Below are 18,921 nucleotides of genomic sequence, written 5' to 3' on the forward strand. Positions count from 1 at the left end.
GCCCCACCTCCAGCACACAACATGTCTCCTAAATAACAAAACTCCTCCACACACTCAAGAGATTCACCAGCAAGTTCAATCCTTTCACGGACGATCTCCACCTGCTCGCCCCGGCACGCCGTACACATAAAATCAGCATTATCTCGCAGTCTACCTCTGATACCACTACATCTCTTATGCACCCATTTATCACACACACCGCACAAGATGGAATTACTTCCCACGCCCTTGTGGCAAACTGCACACGGCCACTCTCCCTCGTCTTTGACAGTACCGCCACCAACCCTAGATATCATCACTTTTGTTTTATCTGCATTTACCCTTAAACCCTTGTGCCCCATACCATCTCTCCACTTCCTAAACCTTTCCTCCGCCTTCCTTTTCATTCTCTGCAATCAACACCAAATCATCAGCATACAACAACTACCATGGGAGTCCGTTTCTAAAGTCACGTGAAAGGGCTTCAAGTACCATGATAAACAACATGGGACTCAAGACTGACCCCTGATGCACACCAACATTCACGGAAAACTCATCACTCAAATCTCCATTCACTCTCACCTGGGTGTGAGCACCCACATACATGGCCATAACCACCCTAATCAACCACTCCTCCAAGCCAAGCTTTCTCATTGCCCACTTCACCACCTCTCTAGGGACTCTGTCAAAGGCCTTTTCCAAATCAACAAAAACAAAATAAAGATCCCTTCTCCTACCAATATATTTTTCTTGAAGCTGTCGAACAATGAATATGGCATCAGTGGTCCCCCTACCTGGCATAAACCCAAACTGCATCTCATCAATATTCACTCTTTCTCTAATCATACCTTCTAAAACTCTCTCCATTACCTTCATTATCTGATCTAAAAGCTTTATACCTCTATAATTTCCTCTTTCCAGGGCATCACCCTTCCCTTTATACACATTTACAATTACACTCTGCAGCCAATCATCTGGGACAACACACTCATAAATAATCCTATTTATCAGGTCAGTGACTAAACTCACCCCTATATCGCCTAAGGCCTTCAACATTTCGGCAGTCAACCGAGACACACCTGCTGCCTTCCCCACCCTCATCCTGCCTATTGCCTCACTCACAGTAGCAGTATCAATCAAAGGCCAAGGGCCAGACACTGGATCTGCTGGCTCCAAACCTTCCCTGTTCCAGTCAAACTCCTCATTCAACAACCGGTTATAATGCTCTCTCCATGCATCTTTAATATCCTCACTGTTCACCACTACCCTTCCTTCATCATTCTTCACACACTGCTCACCTATGATATCCTGATTATCCCTCTTCACCTGACCTGCCACCCTAAATATATTTTTCCTTTCCCCATGATTTAGGTTATCAAGTAATTGTCTCTGTGACTCAGACTTTGCCCTGTATACCTCTCTCCTAGCCCTACGCTTGGCAGCCAAATATTCCTCTTTGCTACCACCCTTCTTCCATTCCCGGAAAAGCCTTCTTTTCTCCTTAATTGCAGCTTCTACACCCTCATCCCACCACCAAGTTACTTTATGTCTTGGTGGTCCTCTTGTCCAGCCGCATGTTACATCAGTAACTCTCAAGAAATTGTTCTTGAGGGCTCTGTACTGTTCATTAACGCCTCTGTCTACAGCTCCCTGTTCAGCCACCAGTCTCCTCAACTCGCTATAGAAGACATCCCTTACTACTTGGTTTTTCAGCTTCCATATTTTCCTCCTAGGTACATAAGTCCTCTTTTTCATCACTTGTTCTTTAAGCACCATATCACAAATCAATAGTTTGTGCTGCTGCACACACTCCTCACTTCCTATAACTTTAACATCCCTCACTAACCTCCTATTGGCCCTCCTAACCAGAAAATAATCTATCTGACTGCTATTTCCCCCAGACTCATACGTAATTAACCTACTGTCTCTTTTCCTAAAATATGTGTTGCACACAATCATGTCCGTTGCCTCCCCAAACTCGAGTATCCTTTCCCCTTCTGCATTCCTTAGACCATATGCACATCCCCCATGCACTCCTTCATAATCTTGTGCTGCTTCACCTACATGACCATTTAAGTCCCCTCCCAAAATCACTATCTCATCATCCCGCATACCACCCACTACACGTATTAAATCATCCCAAAATCTATCTTTCTCTGATTCATCCAATCCTGCCTGTGGAGCATATGCCGATATAATCACAGCTATCTTTCTTCCCAACAGAATTTTCACAACCAATATCCTATCGCTTACTCTCAAAACATTCATAACATATTCCACCCATTTCTCCGCAACCATCACACCAACACCTCCATATCCGTCTGTCCTCCCCTGCCAAAACAACTTATAGCAACAGTCCTTCCCAACAATCTTTCTGGCTGATCCACCCCTGTACCAGACTTCCTGCAAACACGCCACGTCCACCCACCTCCTACTGAATGCCTCAACGACTTCCCCTGCTCTTCCCCTCAAACTTCCCAGCCAGGTAAATTATTTCCTGGTCAGGAGGGCTGATAGGAGGTTAGTGAGGGATGTTAAAGTTATAGGGAGCAAGGAGTGTGAGCAGCAACACAAGTTTTTGATATGTGAAATGGTGCATAAGGAGCGGGTGATGAAAAGAGGACCCGCACACCTATGAGGAAAATATGGAAGCTGAAAAAACAAGCAGTAAGGGATGTCTTCTACAGCGAGATGACGAGAGTGATGGCTGAACAGGGAGGCGCTGACAGAAGTGTTAACCCTTTAAGATCCAATGAGTTTTCGCATCATTTCAAATCCAACCACAGAGATTCCAATGATGCATTTATGCGTCATTTGAAGATACATTACTTTAGTAAAATATTCACCATAAATCGCATTTACGTATTGTACAAAAGACTCAAGCGTGACATTTCGGAATGGCTGCTACATGTGTGGTGGGTACTGCACAGCTTGTATGACTCATGGCTTTGTCTCTTTGTTACTACATTCTTGGTGAATATCTTTCTGAAGCAAGGAATAAAATTTTTGGTTTTTGCCTAACTTCAGCTCATGTATTTACACAGAGCGATCAAAGAAAAATATCGCGGCGCAAAGTTGTGGGTCAGCGTGAGAGCAGCTGACTCCAGCACAGACATAATCTGCCCAGCCAAGACACCTGATAGGGTTTATGAACAGTACAGAGCCCTCACGAGCAACCTCTTGAGAGTTGCTGATTCAGTGTGTGGATGGACAAGGTGCCCCCCCCGACATAAAGTAACATGGAGGTGGGATGAAGGTGTAGAAGCTGCAGCCAAGGAGAAAAGAAGGCTTTTCCAGGAATGGAAGACAAATGGTAACAAAAAGGAATACTTGGCTGCCAAGCGTAAGGTTAGAAAAGAGGTTTACAGGGCGAAGTCTGGGTCACAAAGACTTTTACTTGATAACCTAAATTGTGTGGAAAGGAAAAATATGATATTTAAGGTGGCAAATCAGAAGAAGAAGGAGAACAGGGACATCATAGGTGAGCAGTGTGTGAAGAATAATGAAGGATGGGTAGTGGTGAAGAGTGAGGATATTAAAGAAGCATGGAGAAAGCATTACAGCTGGTTGTTGAAAGAGGAGTTTGATTGGGACAGGGAAGGTTTAGAGCCAGCAGGTCCAGTGTCTGGCCCTTGGTCTTTGATTGAGGCTGCTACTGTGAGCAAGGCATTATGCAGGATACAGGTGGGGAAGGCAGCAGGTGTGTCTGGGTTGACTACTGAAATGTTGAAAGCCTCAGAAGATATAGGAGTAGGGTTAGTCACTGACTTGATAAATAAAATTATATATGAGTGTGTTGTCCCAGATGATTGGCTGAAAACTGTAATTGTAAATGAGTACAAGGGGAAGGGTGATGCCCTGGAAAGAGGAAATTATAGAGGCATAAAGCTTTCAGACCAGGTAACGAAGGTAATGGAGAAAGTTCTAGAAAGTAGGTGGGGGTGCTCACCATCCACTCACTCGATGCAGTGCTGCTCTCAGATGTCTGTCCTTTCCTTTCCTCTTTCCTTCTTTCTTTCCTTCCTCTTCTGTCATTCTTTACTTCATTCTTTCCTCATCCTTCTGCCTACAGGTGACTTTACACTCCCTCTTCTATCTGTCTTCCCTTCATTCTTTCCTCTTCCTTCTGCCTATAGGTGACTCTACGCTGAGTGACAAATGGTTTCCTGTGCACCAGGAAACCATTTACTATGCCGGATGGTAACCATATAACCAAATTATGGCGCCTGGTGGTTTAATGGGTAATTACAGCACTCCAATCGGATTGAGCCGGTGAAGGTTTACATCCAAAGGGTAGTTGGGGATTATTGCTAACATGATGCCACTCAGGGATGAGTGAGGCTGGTCACTCTCATCTTAAATGTCAGGACCAACTTGCCTAGCCCTGGGCTCCTACACTTCTCATGGGGCAACATAAGATTTGATGATGGATGGATAGATGATCAGAGAAAGAGTGAATACTGATGAGATGCAGTTTGGGTTTATGCCATGCAAATTTGGAGAAGGCCTTAGACAAGGTTCCCAGAGAGGTCATGATGTGGGCAATGAGAAAGCCTGGGATCGAGGAGTGGATGGTTAGGGTCATTATGGCCATGAATGAGGGTGCTTGCACCCAGGTAAGGGTGAATGGACATTCGAGTGATGAGCTTTCTGTAATTGTTGATGTGCACCAGGGATCAGTTTTAGGCCCCTTGTTGTTTATCATGGTACCTGAAGCCCTCTCACACGACTTCAGAAATGGACTACTGTGAGAGATGTTGCATGTTGATGATTTGGTGTTGATTGAAGAGAATGAAAGGGAGGCAGAGGAAAGATTTAAGGAGTGGAGAGATGATATGGGGCACAAGGGCTTAAGAGTAAACGCAGATAAAACAAAAGTGATGGTATCAAGGGCTGGTGGCAGTACTGTCAAAGAAGAGTGGCCACGTGCGATTTGTCACAAAGGCATGAGAAGTAATTTCATCTTGTGCAGCATTTTTGATAACTGGGTGCGTAAGAGATGTTATGGTATTCAAGGTAGAGTACGAGATAACGCAGATTTCATGTGTGTGGTGTGTCAGGGATAGCAGGTGGAGATTGCCAGGTATGAAAGGACTGAAGTTGTTGGTGAGTCTCTTGAGTACATGAAAGAGTTTTGTTAGATGGGAGACATGTTATGTGCTGGAGGCGGAGCTGGAGCTAGTTCTATGGCTAGAGTGAGGAGTGGTTGAAAGAAGTTCAGGGAACTGTTCTCTCTCCTAACATTGAGAGGACTCTCCCTCCATGCTAAGAGATCTTTGCATGCAGCATGTGTTAGGCATGTAATGCTGTATGATAGTGGGACCTGGGCAGTAAAGAACGAGGATATTCACAAGCTCAAACATGCAGGGAGAGGCTGTGGCTGAATCGACAAAGAGGCAGCCTGCAGTCCTAATGGACCCAGGATCGAATCTCGGCTGGGGCAGGGAACAGTTTAAGGATTTGAATTTCCTATTTAACCCGTGCCGTCCCGGCAACGTGAATTAACGCGGCAACATTGCAAGGTCCCTAATTTGCACATTTCTCAATTTTCGCGAGTGATTTTTGGCATGTATACACGGGACACCTTCCTCTATTCCTCCACAAGATGCCAAGCAGGAACAATGCCTTACACCGCATAATCTCCCCCCCCCCCTGCATGCCATTGTCTCGGCAATTCACCTGTTACCAGTGACCTGGTCAATCAAGACATTCAGGGCCAGAGTGATTCCCCAATCGATGACAATGTGGAGGGCAATGTTTACACAGCATTTGAGGAAGAATCAGTCAGAAATGATGATCAGGTAATGTGGGAAAAAAATGGTCATGAATGGTGATAAGTTAGTGAGTGAAACAATGCTTATAATGCCTATATTACTGTTTGAAAACCAATATACTCTTGTACTACGTATAAATTCGTACCAAGTAAATAAATAAATACTGTTTATGAGTGGATAAAATAGTTACCTTCCCATAGAACTCGTTTTCTTTGGTGCCAGCCTGTTAGAAAACCCAGTCAGGTAAGGAAGTACACGTCCCTAAATCGCGTATTTTAAACCTCAGGTAAGCGATTTCTCTATGAATTTTCGATGTTTCTCACCAAAAGCGGATGTTGGGGGGGGGGGGGGAAGGTCCAAAAACATCGGGATGGGGCGTTAAAAAAAAAAAGAAAAAAGAAAAGAAAAAGAAAAAAAGCACTCTTTCCCGATCTACCAGATGACCTACCGACACGTCGTTAAAATACCCCCGCTAATACCAATACACCAATCCTATATGAGACAGCCCTAACATGTATTCAATATGGATGGTGTGTGTTAGCGCTGAAGTGGTGACATGTGGAGGTGTAGGAGGACTACTGGGCCTTGGTATAGGTCACTGCCCCCAAGAAACAGGCCCTGAAGCCTTTGCCCAGTCAGACACATTTTAAAAAAAGAAAAAAAAAAAGGGGCAATGATTAGGTGGGTGTGCAGTGCATCCCTGAGTGTGAGGCCTGGGGGGCTAGGTTTATGATGGAAGAGATGAAAGGCAGGATAGGGCTGGAGTATATTGGTGCTGTGATGAGAGGAGGTACACTGAGGTGGTTTGGGAATGTGAAGAGGATGAGGGATGATAACTGGGCGCAGAAAGTGAGGGGAATGTGAAGAGGATGAGGGATGATAACTGGGCGCAGAAAGTGAGAAGTGTTACTGTTAGGGGTAAGGTTGTGAGGGGCAGACCGAAAAAGACCTGGGATGAGGTCAATGAGCGTGACCTCAGGGATAAGGGACTGAATAGGGAGGCTGCCAAAGATTGAGCAGCCGCCATTCAGCGACCAAGGCCAACTCATGCAAGCATGTTGGAGCCTTCAAAAACATTTTTTTTTTTTTTTTACGCTAGATAGAAGGAACCAAAGGCCACAAGCCCGCAATACTATTCCTTCCAAGAGAAAAACAAAATACAAGAGAGAGCCAAATTCATGATCCGATTATTTCGAGATGCCTGGACGCACTGCGTTTGAAAGACTGGAGATCATAGCTAGCAGGAAATACAGACAGAGGGAGACAGCTCCAGAGTTGACCTGTTTCGTAAATGAAGGACTGGGAGTAACGGTTAACTCTTGCATTAGAAAGTTGGACAGAAAAGGGATAAGAGTTTGCTGCTAGACGAGTGCTAAGCACCCGTCGTAGAGGTGGAGGATGCAAGCAGACAGTTAAGAGGAGCAGAGACCATTAAAGTAGCGAGAGAAAAGAGATAAAGATGCAACAGTGCGGCAGAGGAGGAGAGTTAATGAGACGAAAAGCCTTTGACCCCACCCTACTGAGAAGAGCTTTATGTGAGGAGCTTCCCCACACGAAAGCTGTACTCTACACAGGGGTGGATAAAACCCGTGTATAAAGTCAACAATTGTGGAGGGGTAAAGAAGGCACGGAGTCGGCTTAGCACACCTAATCTCTTGGAAGCAGATTTTACAAGAGATGTAATATGTTCTTTCCAAGACAGGGCCCGAGTGAATGAAACCCAAAGTAAGTTCAACAATGATGCAGGATTAAGCTGAATATTATTAAACATTAGTGGGTACTCCCATGGAAGATTCTGTCAGGTTGATAGGTGTAAGAACTGAATCTTTGATGCATTAAAAACGACAAGATTATTTTATCCCAGTCAGAGATACGAGCCAAGTCAGACATCACGTGAGCCATAGCCTCATCCCTTGTTTGCTGAAGTAACTGCTAAGATGGACGTTGCGGGAACCGAGTGGAAAGGTGAAGGGTGGAGTCATCAGCGTACGAGTGGATATGGTTAGATGTACAGCTTAGAGGGTCATTGATGAATAAAAGGAAGAGAGCTGGTGATAGGACAGAGCCCTGAGGAATACCACTGTTGATAGATCTAGGAGAAGAACGATGGCCATCTACAACAGTGGCTATAGAACGACCAGAAAGGAAGCTAGAGATGAAGGCACAGATAGAAGGATGGAAACCATAAGAGGGCAGTTTGGAAATCAAAGATTTATGGCAGACTCGATCGAAAACCTTTGAGATGTCAAGTGCAATGGCAAAGCTTTCGTCAAAGTCCCGAAAGGAGGATGACCAGGAGTCTGAAAGGTAGGTGAGAAGATCACCAGTGGAGCGTCCCTGACGGAACCCATACTGACGATCAGAAAGAAGGCTGTGATAGGAAAGACGCTTTAAAATTTTTCTATTAAGAACTGACTCGAAAACTTGAGATACTGGATGTTAAAGCAATTGGACGATAGTCAGAGGGTTGGGAATGGTCACCCTTCCTTGGGACTGGCTCAACGAGATCAAACTTGCAGCAAGAAGGACAGGTACAAGATGACAGACAAAGGCAAAAGAGTTTACAACACTCAGCATTCATCATATTTCATTATCAAGTCAGATGTTTCAGGCAGGTGCATGATAAAGTTGCCATTTGTTAGTCCCTTCATTCTGATCATGTTATTAATACTTTATTTTAACTAAATACAGTATATTTGTATTGGATAAGTGAAGTGTGTTTCCCAGCCAAACCATTTACCAAATTCATCACACTGGGATTTCTAAAGTACTCTAATTGAACAGGTGATGGATGAGGTGTTTTTTCCTATTCACAGTTCATTATATCCATGTTCTGGTGGTCAAGAACCACCAACCCGACCACATCAACACAGACAGATGTCCCCATATTAGGAAGCCCCGGAAAGCCAGTCAGAGTGACTGTGATATTTGAAGGTGCTTTTAGTTCCGACCCGAAAAGTTATGGATGGCTGTGAAATGGCCCTTAATCCCAGAAGGGATGGCCACAAATGAACTGCCTTCATTTTACACTATTCTCAGTCATCAAGTTGCCTTCCCTCCAGTTCACACCATTCTTACTCATAACCTTCTCTATTCTATCCCTCCTTCTCATCCTCAGTCTCCTTATCCTCCATCTCAACAATCAAACAAACAATAACAAATATGGGCTTTTCTAAACTAAATAAAAGCATCTGGTGGGGGGTAGCACAAAAAATTTTTAAAAGATATGGGTTAACTTGTGGCTAGCATCACTTCACGTCTGTGATGCTCATCAAAAACTGTGAATTCCCAGGCTCCAGTACCTGTATTGGTGATTTATGACATGTTCTTTGTGAGTCGTCAAACTTTTATATTCACTGGATATAAACAGTATCAGAGGTATTTAGCAGTTACAAATTTGATGGCAATTCAAACTTTAGGTGGGAATACAGAACTAAAATTAACTCCAGTATACACAACAGACAATTAGGGTTGGAGTAACTGTAATTTAATTGAAATTTAATTACAGAAATATAGTAATTGTAATTATAACTGTAACTGAAATTATAACTGAAGTAATTGCAACTGTAATTAATTAACTGATGTTAACTGTAACAACTGTAATTGTGAAAGGGGAGGAAAGTGGTACTGGTAAGATAACCCCGTACCATGCTGTCATTATGGGATTAAGATATCCCGGGATTAACCCACCTAAGCCCTGTTTTGAGAGTCCTACTGACTTTGTCCCGAACACCTGTTCTCTCATGGGACCTGACCCAGCTCCTTCTCCCCCTTCGATCAGAAATGCCGAGGCCCAGGATCTCGTGGTGGAAGAGGGGTATGGTCCAGAGTCCTTGCTCCTCCTTAATCCCTAGATTTTACCAGTCAACAATGCCAATGTCACCAGAGAACACCTCCTACTCAGCCTGCTTGGGAGAGGCTGGACTGAATAAAAGGGCAGAGAGAAAAGGCTTTACACACTCATTCACACTCTCTCCTACACACACATTCCTCACGGCTCACACACACACTCTCTTTCCATCTTTGAACTATGTTAACAGAGACTGGGAACTGAAGTCTCGTGTCCTTGGTCGTGATAATTCAGAAGGCCGACACACAGCATTTAACACTGCATCTGGCTCTGAGGAACCTGGAATTGATTCAGTATTCAACGGAAAGTAATGAAAGTTGCAGCTGATAATGCATCTTAATGGAGAACGCATCTGACATTTCCTTGCCAAGTTTGTACATAAATCAGGAAGAAGGGGCTGGAAATTCATGTGACACCAACATCATTGATGATGATATTTGCTTAGAAGATATTCTGACTTACCTTCCTCAAGAATAAGATGTTTTGCACATACTCAGCAACCGTGTGTGAGAGATGGGTTTACTCACCCAAATGTAAAAATTCACTACTCTCATCATCACTTCAGAAAATTGCATCCTTGATCAACTCAGTGAGAAAATCAACAGCAGCTGCTCTGTACCTTCGATCTAAAGAGATTATTCTCTAGACACAAAATGTGACAATATAGAATTCACAGATGAAAATGGTGAAATCTATACTCAAGAACCCTGTAGAAATGAATAATGCAATTGATCTTCTGTCCCAGAGAGGGCAGAGGAGTAAGAAAATCATGCCAGTGGAGATTTCTGCCTTAAAGAGGCTTGTGATTGTCCTCGAACCTTTTCACGAGGCCTTGGAAGTTGTGGAGGGACAGAAGAAGGTGACCATAACTGCTACTGGACCGGCAATTCAGGGACTTAAACACTCACTGAAGAATGTAATTCATAAGACCACATTGCAATACTGAGAACAACTGGCTAAAGTGCTATTGGACTCTGAAGAAAAGATTGGATCCATACTTGGAAATGAGAGATGTTCAAGTGGCGGCCTTTTTGGATCCTAGGTTCAAACTGGACTAGCTTTCACTACAAGAGCAGAAGGACCAAGTGCTGGCATATGTCAAGGAAATGCTTGAAGAATTGGAGGTGGTTCACGAGGGGTCAACAATGGATAAAGAGTGTGACAAGGATGATCTAGCAGAAGGATTACTGGAATAAAAAAGACCCACACTGTTCTCGTTTATACTAAAATGTTCATCAAAGCTACAAAATCAATGGGGATCAGAGGGAAGCACAGTGTCAGTGAGTCTTTTGTTGAAGCAATATGCAGAGGAAGGAACTCTGCCATTTTCCAGTGATCCAATGCTATACTGGAAAGAAGTGTCACAAGCTTTGAAATCACTGAAGAACCTTGCAAGAAAGGTATTTGGGTGTACTGCTACACCTGCTCCAGAGAGAGTTTTCAGCACTGCTGGAAATTATTTCACCGCGAACAGATCTCAACTTGGTGTCACTTCTAACTGTTCAATGTTATTAATTATGTGCAATAGAGAATTATTTGAAAAACTACAGGCTCTTTAGTTATTGTCTGCAACCTGCACAAAAATGAAATCTTGATTTTTGTTTTCAAATTAGTTTGTGCCACTGTAAATAAAGGACAACCTTACAATGCCAAACTTTTCCTTAACCACGATGATTTTTTCCAAATTAAGGAATTTGTAGTTATAACTGTAATCATAATTAATTTTTTTGCAGTAATTGTAACTGTAATGTAACTGCTATCCCAAATGTAATTGTAATTTAAAAAAAAAAGTAATCGTAATTGTAAATTTTTGAAGTGTAATTGCTCCAATCCTGCATACAATATAAGGATTATCTTGTTAGCTCCTCAATTATACAGCTGGGATTCAACATTCATTGTACATAACACTGGTATTCAGGACAATCAAGATGATCCAAAATATTCCCAAGAAGCATAATTCATGTACGAATTACGATACATACATAAAACTGCCATATACAGAACTGTATATATGTACCGGAAATCACCAAAATATAGAAAAACTAAACTTAAACCATTAGATCCACTAAAAAAACCTGAAGAATGGTCAGTGCACATCCATACCATCACATGCTGACAACAATGTTTACTTTGTCATGTGTGGATGCCCAACTCTTGTTACAACTGCTTCCTAACCTACTACTGAATAGGAAGAGAGGGAGAGAGACTAGCAAACACTCATTGCAGCCCTCCAAGCAATGCTGGTTGCATCAAAGCAAATTCCTGCACTAAAGTTTGTTGATGTAGATGACTCAAATCTGTGGGTGATACTAAGCAAACTTAAGCAGGTTTTTGAGAATATGATCAGCCATAACAGTGATGAGAAGATGGAGTGAGAGAGTGCTGAGGAAGTTAAGCTTGTACCACACCTCAATATATAAACAACACTTAGTGCTTCTAACTCTTATATCATGATTGAAAAATACATGAAGCAATGCAGAACCTTAAAAAGATCACATTCCAGCATGCCCAACTCTAATGAAGCAGGCTTGCTCAGTCTACAGTGACCTTCATAACTCTTGAGTGAATGCTAGATGCCAGTTCCTTGACACACAGTACCTCCCATCTCAGTGACATGATCATCACTGACCTACCTCAAGTGATGCCAACATTGATGGTATAATGACATCACATAGAGCAAGAAAAAAACTGTGAGAGGGATTCTAAAGGCTTCTTACAAGCCTTAAAAAGGGCTTTGGACCATTAATTCTATGCCCCAGGCCTCAGAGCCCAATCCAAACCCTAACCACATCTGAATCCTCTGTTATGGTGAGACTGGGTAATGTGACCATACTGTGTGTACATACAGCACTTCTGGTGCAAAAAACACTTCTAGTGGGTGCTTCAGAGGAGCAAAGAGTGTGTGAGAATATGCTAGGGGTCAGCAGTAAGGCAATGGTAAATGGGTGGGGATAACTGGTGGAAACGGGAAAAAAAAATAAATTTAACCAAGAAGATTGGGCCCATACATCTCTATTTCCATGTGTTTAAATAATGAAACATCTATAATTTACCAATATGTGACTGTGCGGAGAAGTGACTGGGTTAATATGGACTGGAGCAGATGGGGGACGTGGAAGGTGTGTGCAAGATATTCACAGATGAAAGCCGTGCAGCATGTGAGGTAGAGTGTGAGGTGAAGAGAAGATGAAAGGGGGTGCAGGGAACAGCATGGTGGAATGAAGAGGTGAGACAGGCTGTGGCACAAAAGAAGAAAGCAAATAATGAGTGGATGAGAAACAGAAGTTGCGAGACAGAAGAGAGAGTTATATGCAGAGCGGAAGAGAGAGGTGAAAAGATTAGTAAGAGATGTGAAAGGAGAGTGGATGAGGAAATAGGATAGAATCTGAGTGTAAAAAGGAGGGAATGTAAGAAAATGTTCTGGAAAGAGGTAATGAGAGTTAGACAGGGTGACAAAGAAGTTACTCAGGGAGTGAGAGATAAAAATCGTAGATTACCAGCGGAGAAAGGAGAAAAAGTGTGCAGACAGAGAGAACACTTTAAGAATTGTTGAACATAGAGAATGAAAGTAATGCCAGTATAAGTGGCTGGGGAATGGCTGGGAGATGGAGGGATGTGAGAGGAGAGGAAAAAATCAGTAGGATGGAAGTTGTGGAAGCAATGAAGAAAGACAAAATGGGGAATGCCCCAGGAACTGATGGAGTGTGTGGTGAAATGCTGAAGCATGAGGGAGAGAGTAGCAGAATGGATGTGGAAGATGTGCAAATTGGCCTGGGAGAAAGGTTGAGTCTTGAAGGATTGGAAGTCAGGTATAATTATTCCCCTGCACAAAGCAAAAGGGGAAAAAGAAGTGTGTGGTAATCCTAGGGCATTTGTCTTCTTAGTCTAATAGGAAAAGTATACGGTACGATACTTATAGACAGAGTTAGGGAAATAACAGAGGAATTAGTTGGAGAAGAACAGGGAGGTTTTAGGAGGAAAAGAGGTTGTGTAGATCAGATATTCATTCTTAGATCTTTAGTGGAAAAGTTTTAGAGATGGGAAAGAAGTTGTATACGCCATTCATGGATTTGGAGAAAGCATATGACAGGGTGGACATGGATTGTGGAAAGTATTAAGAATATATGAAGTAGATGGGAAGTTGTTGAATGCCATGAAGAGTATGTATGAGGGTGTTAAGGCTGCAGTGCGTGTGGATAGTGAACTGAGTGAATTTTTCTATTTGAAGGTTGGATTGAAACAGGGATAAGTCATATCTCCATGGTTGTTCAATCTGTATATGGATGGGGTTATAAAAGAGATACAAGGTAGGGCAGTGGATGTTGGAGCAGCCCTAATGAGAGTGTTTGGAAACTCCCTGTACTGCTGTTTGCACATGATACTGTGTTGTTATGTGAAGATGAAGGGAAGCTGCAAGACTTGGTAGATGAGTTTGGGAGAGTATGTAAGAAACGGAATCTAAAGGTGAATGTAGGGAAGAGTAAAGTTATTGTCTTCGAGAGAAATGAAGTCAGTGAATGTACAGTGAGGATGGATGAGGAGGAAATGGAAAATGTGAGTGCAATTAAGTACTTGGGTAGTTTGATAAGTAAGGTTGGAAGATTAGTGGGTGAAGTGCTTGAAAGTGTACAACAAGGAGGAAAGGTTGCTGGTTCACTGAAAGCAGTGATAAGAAACAGGAGCAGGGCAGTGAAATGGCCGGGGACAGGGCAACATGGAGGCAATTTGTTTGTGGCCACCCCTTATGGGATTAAGGCATCTGGCAATAGATAGATAGATTGATAGACAGTGACTGAGTCTCAACAGCATTTCACTTGGTCAGCAAAAGCATAAGAGACTATACATAATTATGTCACAATATTAAGTTAGTATTCGATGTATGAGACCCCTGTATTAGATGAAACTTTACTTGAAAAATGTTTTCCATATGACTTAGTGTCTGGTAATTATGAGTTAGTAAAACTTTAGACCAGAGCTAGATGAAAGTTTAATGTCGAGTAACAGAACAAATAACAATATATAGTTATTTAAATAAACTATATACATTAGTGCAGTAATGTATTACTGTACTAATTTTTCATCCATTTCTAAAAATGCAAACCACAGTGTTGGAATGCTTTTTTGCTGATTGTATAGTACTGCATGTACATGAAGCATACTGCAAACTACAGTATTATATTCTCTCTATTCCATCATCATCATCATCATCATCATCATCATATGGGGGCTAACAAATAGTGCCATATACATCTATCTCACTTCCACAAATGCCAGTAAGGAACTGAAACCTTAGTTAAGTACTGTTGAACATGGCTGGCTACTATACCCTGGGAAGTACTACCATGAGAGTGAAAATTAGCTACATTTTCATCACTCTCAGGCAGAAACATTCAGTCACAAGTAAACAGTCACTGTCCATACTATGGCTCTCACACGTTACAGATCTTATTGAGCATGAGAAATTTCTTTTTTGCCAACAGATCCCAGCAACTGATGGGAAGCAATTAGCTGGTTCTGGCAGTGGATATTGCTTCTGGTCCACAGAAAACATCACCTGTACCATGGCCACCCTTAGTTATGTAAATTCCTTTCTTAAAAGGAAGCATGGTATCATTTGAGTGAATGACTGATGGACTGACTGAAAGCTCATGTTGTGACCTTGTAACCTTGATGTGTGTAGAATCTGGCCAGGACATCAGCAGTGGTGTAGACCCGCACGTGGCCCATGTGCAGCCGGCCAGAAGGGTATGGGAACATGGCTAAAACATACTTCTTCCACTGTTTCTCTCCTGTGCCCCTGAAATGGTCAGTAGTTGTAGTATTTTGAAATTACAGTAAGTCCTTGATGTATGTTAGTGATGTGTTCCAAAATATCACAACTTCTCTAAATAATCAGTACTATAAACTACGAAAAATTGGTTATTGCTGTTCCTGTGGCTGCTACTGGTGTTTAACCCAGCTTTGTCTGGCTGAGCAAACCTGTCAACCACAGGTAAGCAACTGCTTCTGAGGGGGTCGTCCAGGTATGGTACAGCAAGGATGTGCACAGACTTTCAAGGGGGCATATACTCAGACAATGAAGGGGGTACATTATGTGTGTGGAGGAAAAAATAAACAAAATTTTACTATACAGTACATACTCTTATACTGTACCAGTTAAATTTTGTTTCTTGCTTTTCTACATGGCATTTGTACAAATAAACACACATACTCGCTCTTCAACCATTTACTGCGATACACTATCATAAATGAGTGTTTGTAACCACATGAATCTGAGTGTGACATGAGTGAAAAATCTTGAGTAAGAACAGTGGATATGGGATTATTCAGGAATTAGCAGGGGTACCCAGCACTGCCCAAGTAAAGCCCATTGATCATGCAAACAGGCATTGCCTGGGATCCTGGATAGCCACTCCCTCTCTGGGAGAAGACCCCCGAGATCCCATTTAAAACTCTATGTTCTTCCTTGGCCCCATTGCCCCAGGGATACGTTCCCCATGGACCTATTCCCACCATGGACCTCTTTCCCCACTAACCACTAACCAATCAACCATTCTTACCCACCCTGTTTCCTCACCCACCCACCTACCCTACTCATCCACCTACCCACACACTCACTCACACTCACCCACCCATACTGCCCACCCACACCCACCCAACCCTGTCCATCCACCCCACCCACCATGCCCCACCACATCCACTCCACCATCCTGCCCCTCCACACCCACCCATCCACTTAACCCTGCCCAATCACCCACCTACCGTACTCATCCAACCACCTACCCTGCTCACCCACAATCACTCTCTCATTTACTCACCCACTCACTCACTCACAATCACTCCCTCATTTACTCACCTATCCATCCTGCCTCACCACACCCACCCAACCCTACCCATCCACCACACCCACCCAACCCTACCCATCCACCTCACCCACCCAACCCTACCATATCAACCTTCTCACCCACTCCACCCATCTTGCTCAACCACTCACTCATTATCATTCACTCACTCACTCACTCACTCATCACTCACCCACCCAACCCTGCCCATCCATCCACCTCACCCACCTGGCCCCACCACATCAACCTTCCCAACCTCTCTGCCCCTCCACACCCACCAATCCACTCAACCCTGTCCACCCACTTCACCTGCCCTGACCACCCCACCAATACATCCACCCATCTGACCCATTGCAGCTGATATTGATATGGTTGTAGAAGCAAACAACTCCCTGGTAACTGGCCATCGTGTTTCCAATATGCTGATGAATATTTCCAATTACAGTACTGTAGTTGTAATCTTGGCTATCAAGGGCGCCACTTTAGCAACTGTAATTCGTGAAAAAAAAGTTAAGGTTGTTAGAGCTGTTTTGAGAGTTTTATATGCATCCCCCTTGATTTCCATACAAGACAGATAGATACAGCAAACCCCCACACCTCGCCACACAATGGTGTGGCAGTCCGCCATGTTAAACTGGATGTCGTATTGCCTAAGCTTTTCATTCTGTTATTAAACACAAAGATGATTATTATTTTAGACCGCTTAACAGTACTTTACTATGAATATGTCCTAAAGTAATTGTGATGGAGTGGTAACTTTGGCTTTTAATATGTGTACAGAGATAATTTATCCCCTGGGGGTAGGGGGGTTTCAAGAATACTCCCCCAGTATCCCTGCTTGTCGTACGAGGCGACTAAAAGGGTTGGTGGTGGGTTAGTGCCCCACCCCGTAAAAAGAACTAACTAAAAAAGCAAATAAAGCGCCTCGGACCCGGACGGACCATACGTTGACGACTAAGGAACGGACAAAGGACATTCTGAGAGTAGGAATGTGGAATGTGAGAGGAGTGAATGATGAAGTGAAAGAGAGAGAGATTGTCCAGGTGCTTGAGGATGCAAAAGTGGATATATGTGGACTGACTGAAACTAAATGGAAAGGTGAAAGGATGAGAGAATGGGAATACGGTGTAGGTATATGTGCGGGAGTCAATGAGAATGAGAGGGCAAGAGAGGGAGTATGTCTGATGATAAGCAAGAAGTGGAAGGAGAATATAAGAGAGTATGGAACAGTGGGTGCAAGGATTGTATGGGTGAGGATGAAAGTAGGTATACAAGCATGGGCGATTGTATGTGTGTATGCTCCAACAGAGGATCGAGTGGCAAGAGTGAAAGATGAGTTTTGGGCGAGAGTAGAAGCATGTATGGACAAGTTTGAGAGGAGCGAGAGAGTGCTGTTGATTGGAGACATGAATGGCAAAGTCGGGAATGTACGAGTGGATGGAGTGGTTGGTCAGTGGGGTGTGCCAGCAGAAGTAGATGGGAATGGTAGTGCTTTGGTGGACATCTGTGCTGGTAAGGGGTTGCCAATAGCCAACACCTACTTTCGTCATAAGATGATCCACCGGTATACATGGAGAGTAATGAGGAGGATGGATGGTGAACTTGTTGAACGAAAGGCAATGATAGACTACGTGTGTGTGGATGAGCGAATGAGAAGACAAGTGTTGGATGCAAGGGTGTGGAGAGGGTGGGGGAATGGATTCTCGGACCATCACTTAGTGATGGCCAAGGTAGAGCTGCAAAGAAAGTGGTTGAGGAGGCGAAGGGGAAGACAGGAGGAAACAGCTCCTGTGAGAAGAGTGGAGAAATTGCAAGATAGTGAGAAGAGGACAGAGTATAAGAGCATAGTGGAAGAAAGATTGGGAAGGTATGAGCTAGAGCAGATGGAAGGGGTGGAAGACGTATGTAAGATATTCACGGAAGAGATAAGCGCAGCGTGTGAGGTGGTTTGTGGAGTGAGGAGGAGATGCAAGGGTGTGCAAGGGACAGCATGGTGGAATGATGAGGTGAAACGAGCTGTGGAACAAAAGAAGAAGGCATATGGTGAATGGTTGGCGAGTAGAGGTAGGGGAGAAGATGAGAAAGAGAAGAGAGAGGTATATGTGAGCAGGAGAAGGGAGGTTAAGAGACTGGTGAAGGAGAGTAAGAAGAAAGTGGATGAAGAGTTTGGGAGGAATCTGAGTGTGAAATGGAGGGAGAGTAAGAAATTGTTTTGGAAGGAAGTAAAGAAAGTAAGGCAGTGTGAAAGGGGAAATAGTAGGGGAGTGAAAGATAGGAATAATAGATTGTTGGTGGAGAAGAGAGAGAAATTGAGGAGATGGAAGGAGCACTTTGAGGATTTGTTGAATGTAGAGAGTGAGAGCAGTGTGAGTATAAGTGGTTGGGGAATGGCTGGGAGAAGAAGAGATGAGAGGAGGGAGGAAGAGATCAGTAGGTCGGAAGTAGTGGAAGCGATGAAGAAGATTAAGCTGGGAAA

General features: G+C 43.4%; 1 protein-coding gene across 1 annotated transcript in view; it reads right to left on the bottom strand.

Annotated features, from left to right (window-relative positions):
• Positions 1-16,157, bottom strand: part of LeuRS-m (Leucyl-tRNA synthetase, mitochondrial) — a 370,394-nt gene extending 354,237 nt beyond the window's left edge. Inside the window, exons 1-2 of the mRNA XM_080284805.1 lie at positions 16,147-16,157; positions 15,262-15,400 (exon numbers count right to left, since the gene is read on the bottom strand). Of these exons, the coding sequence (XP_080140931.1) occupies positions 15,262-15,400; positions 16,147-16,157 (150 nt within the window). The remainder of the gene's footprint in view (positions 1-15,261; positions 15,401-16,146) is intronic.
• Between the last annotated feature and the right edge of the window lie 2,764 nt (positions 16,158-18,921).

Source organism: Coenobita brevimanus, chromosome 13, assembly GCF_032717465.1.
Source record: "Coenobita brevimanus isolate Jiangsu-jjx chromosome 13, ASM3271746v2, whole genome shotgun sequence".
NCBI classification, from domain to species: domain Eukaryota; kingdom Metazoa; phylum Arthropoda; class Malacostraca; order Decapoda; family Coenobitidae; genus Coenobita; species Coenobita brevimanus.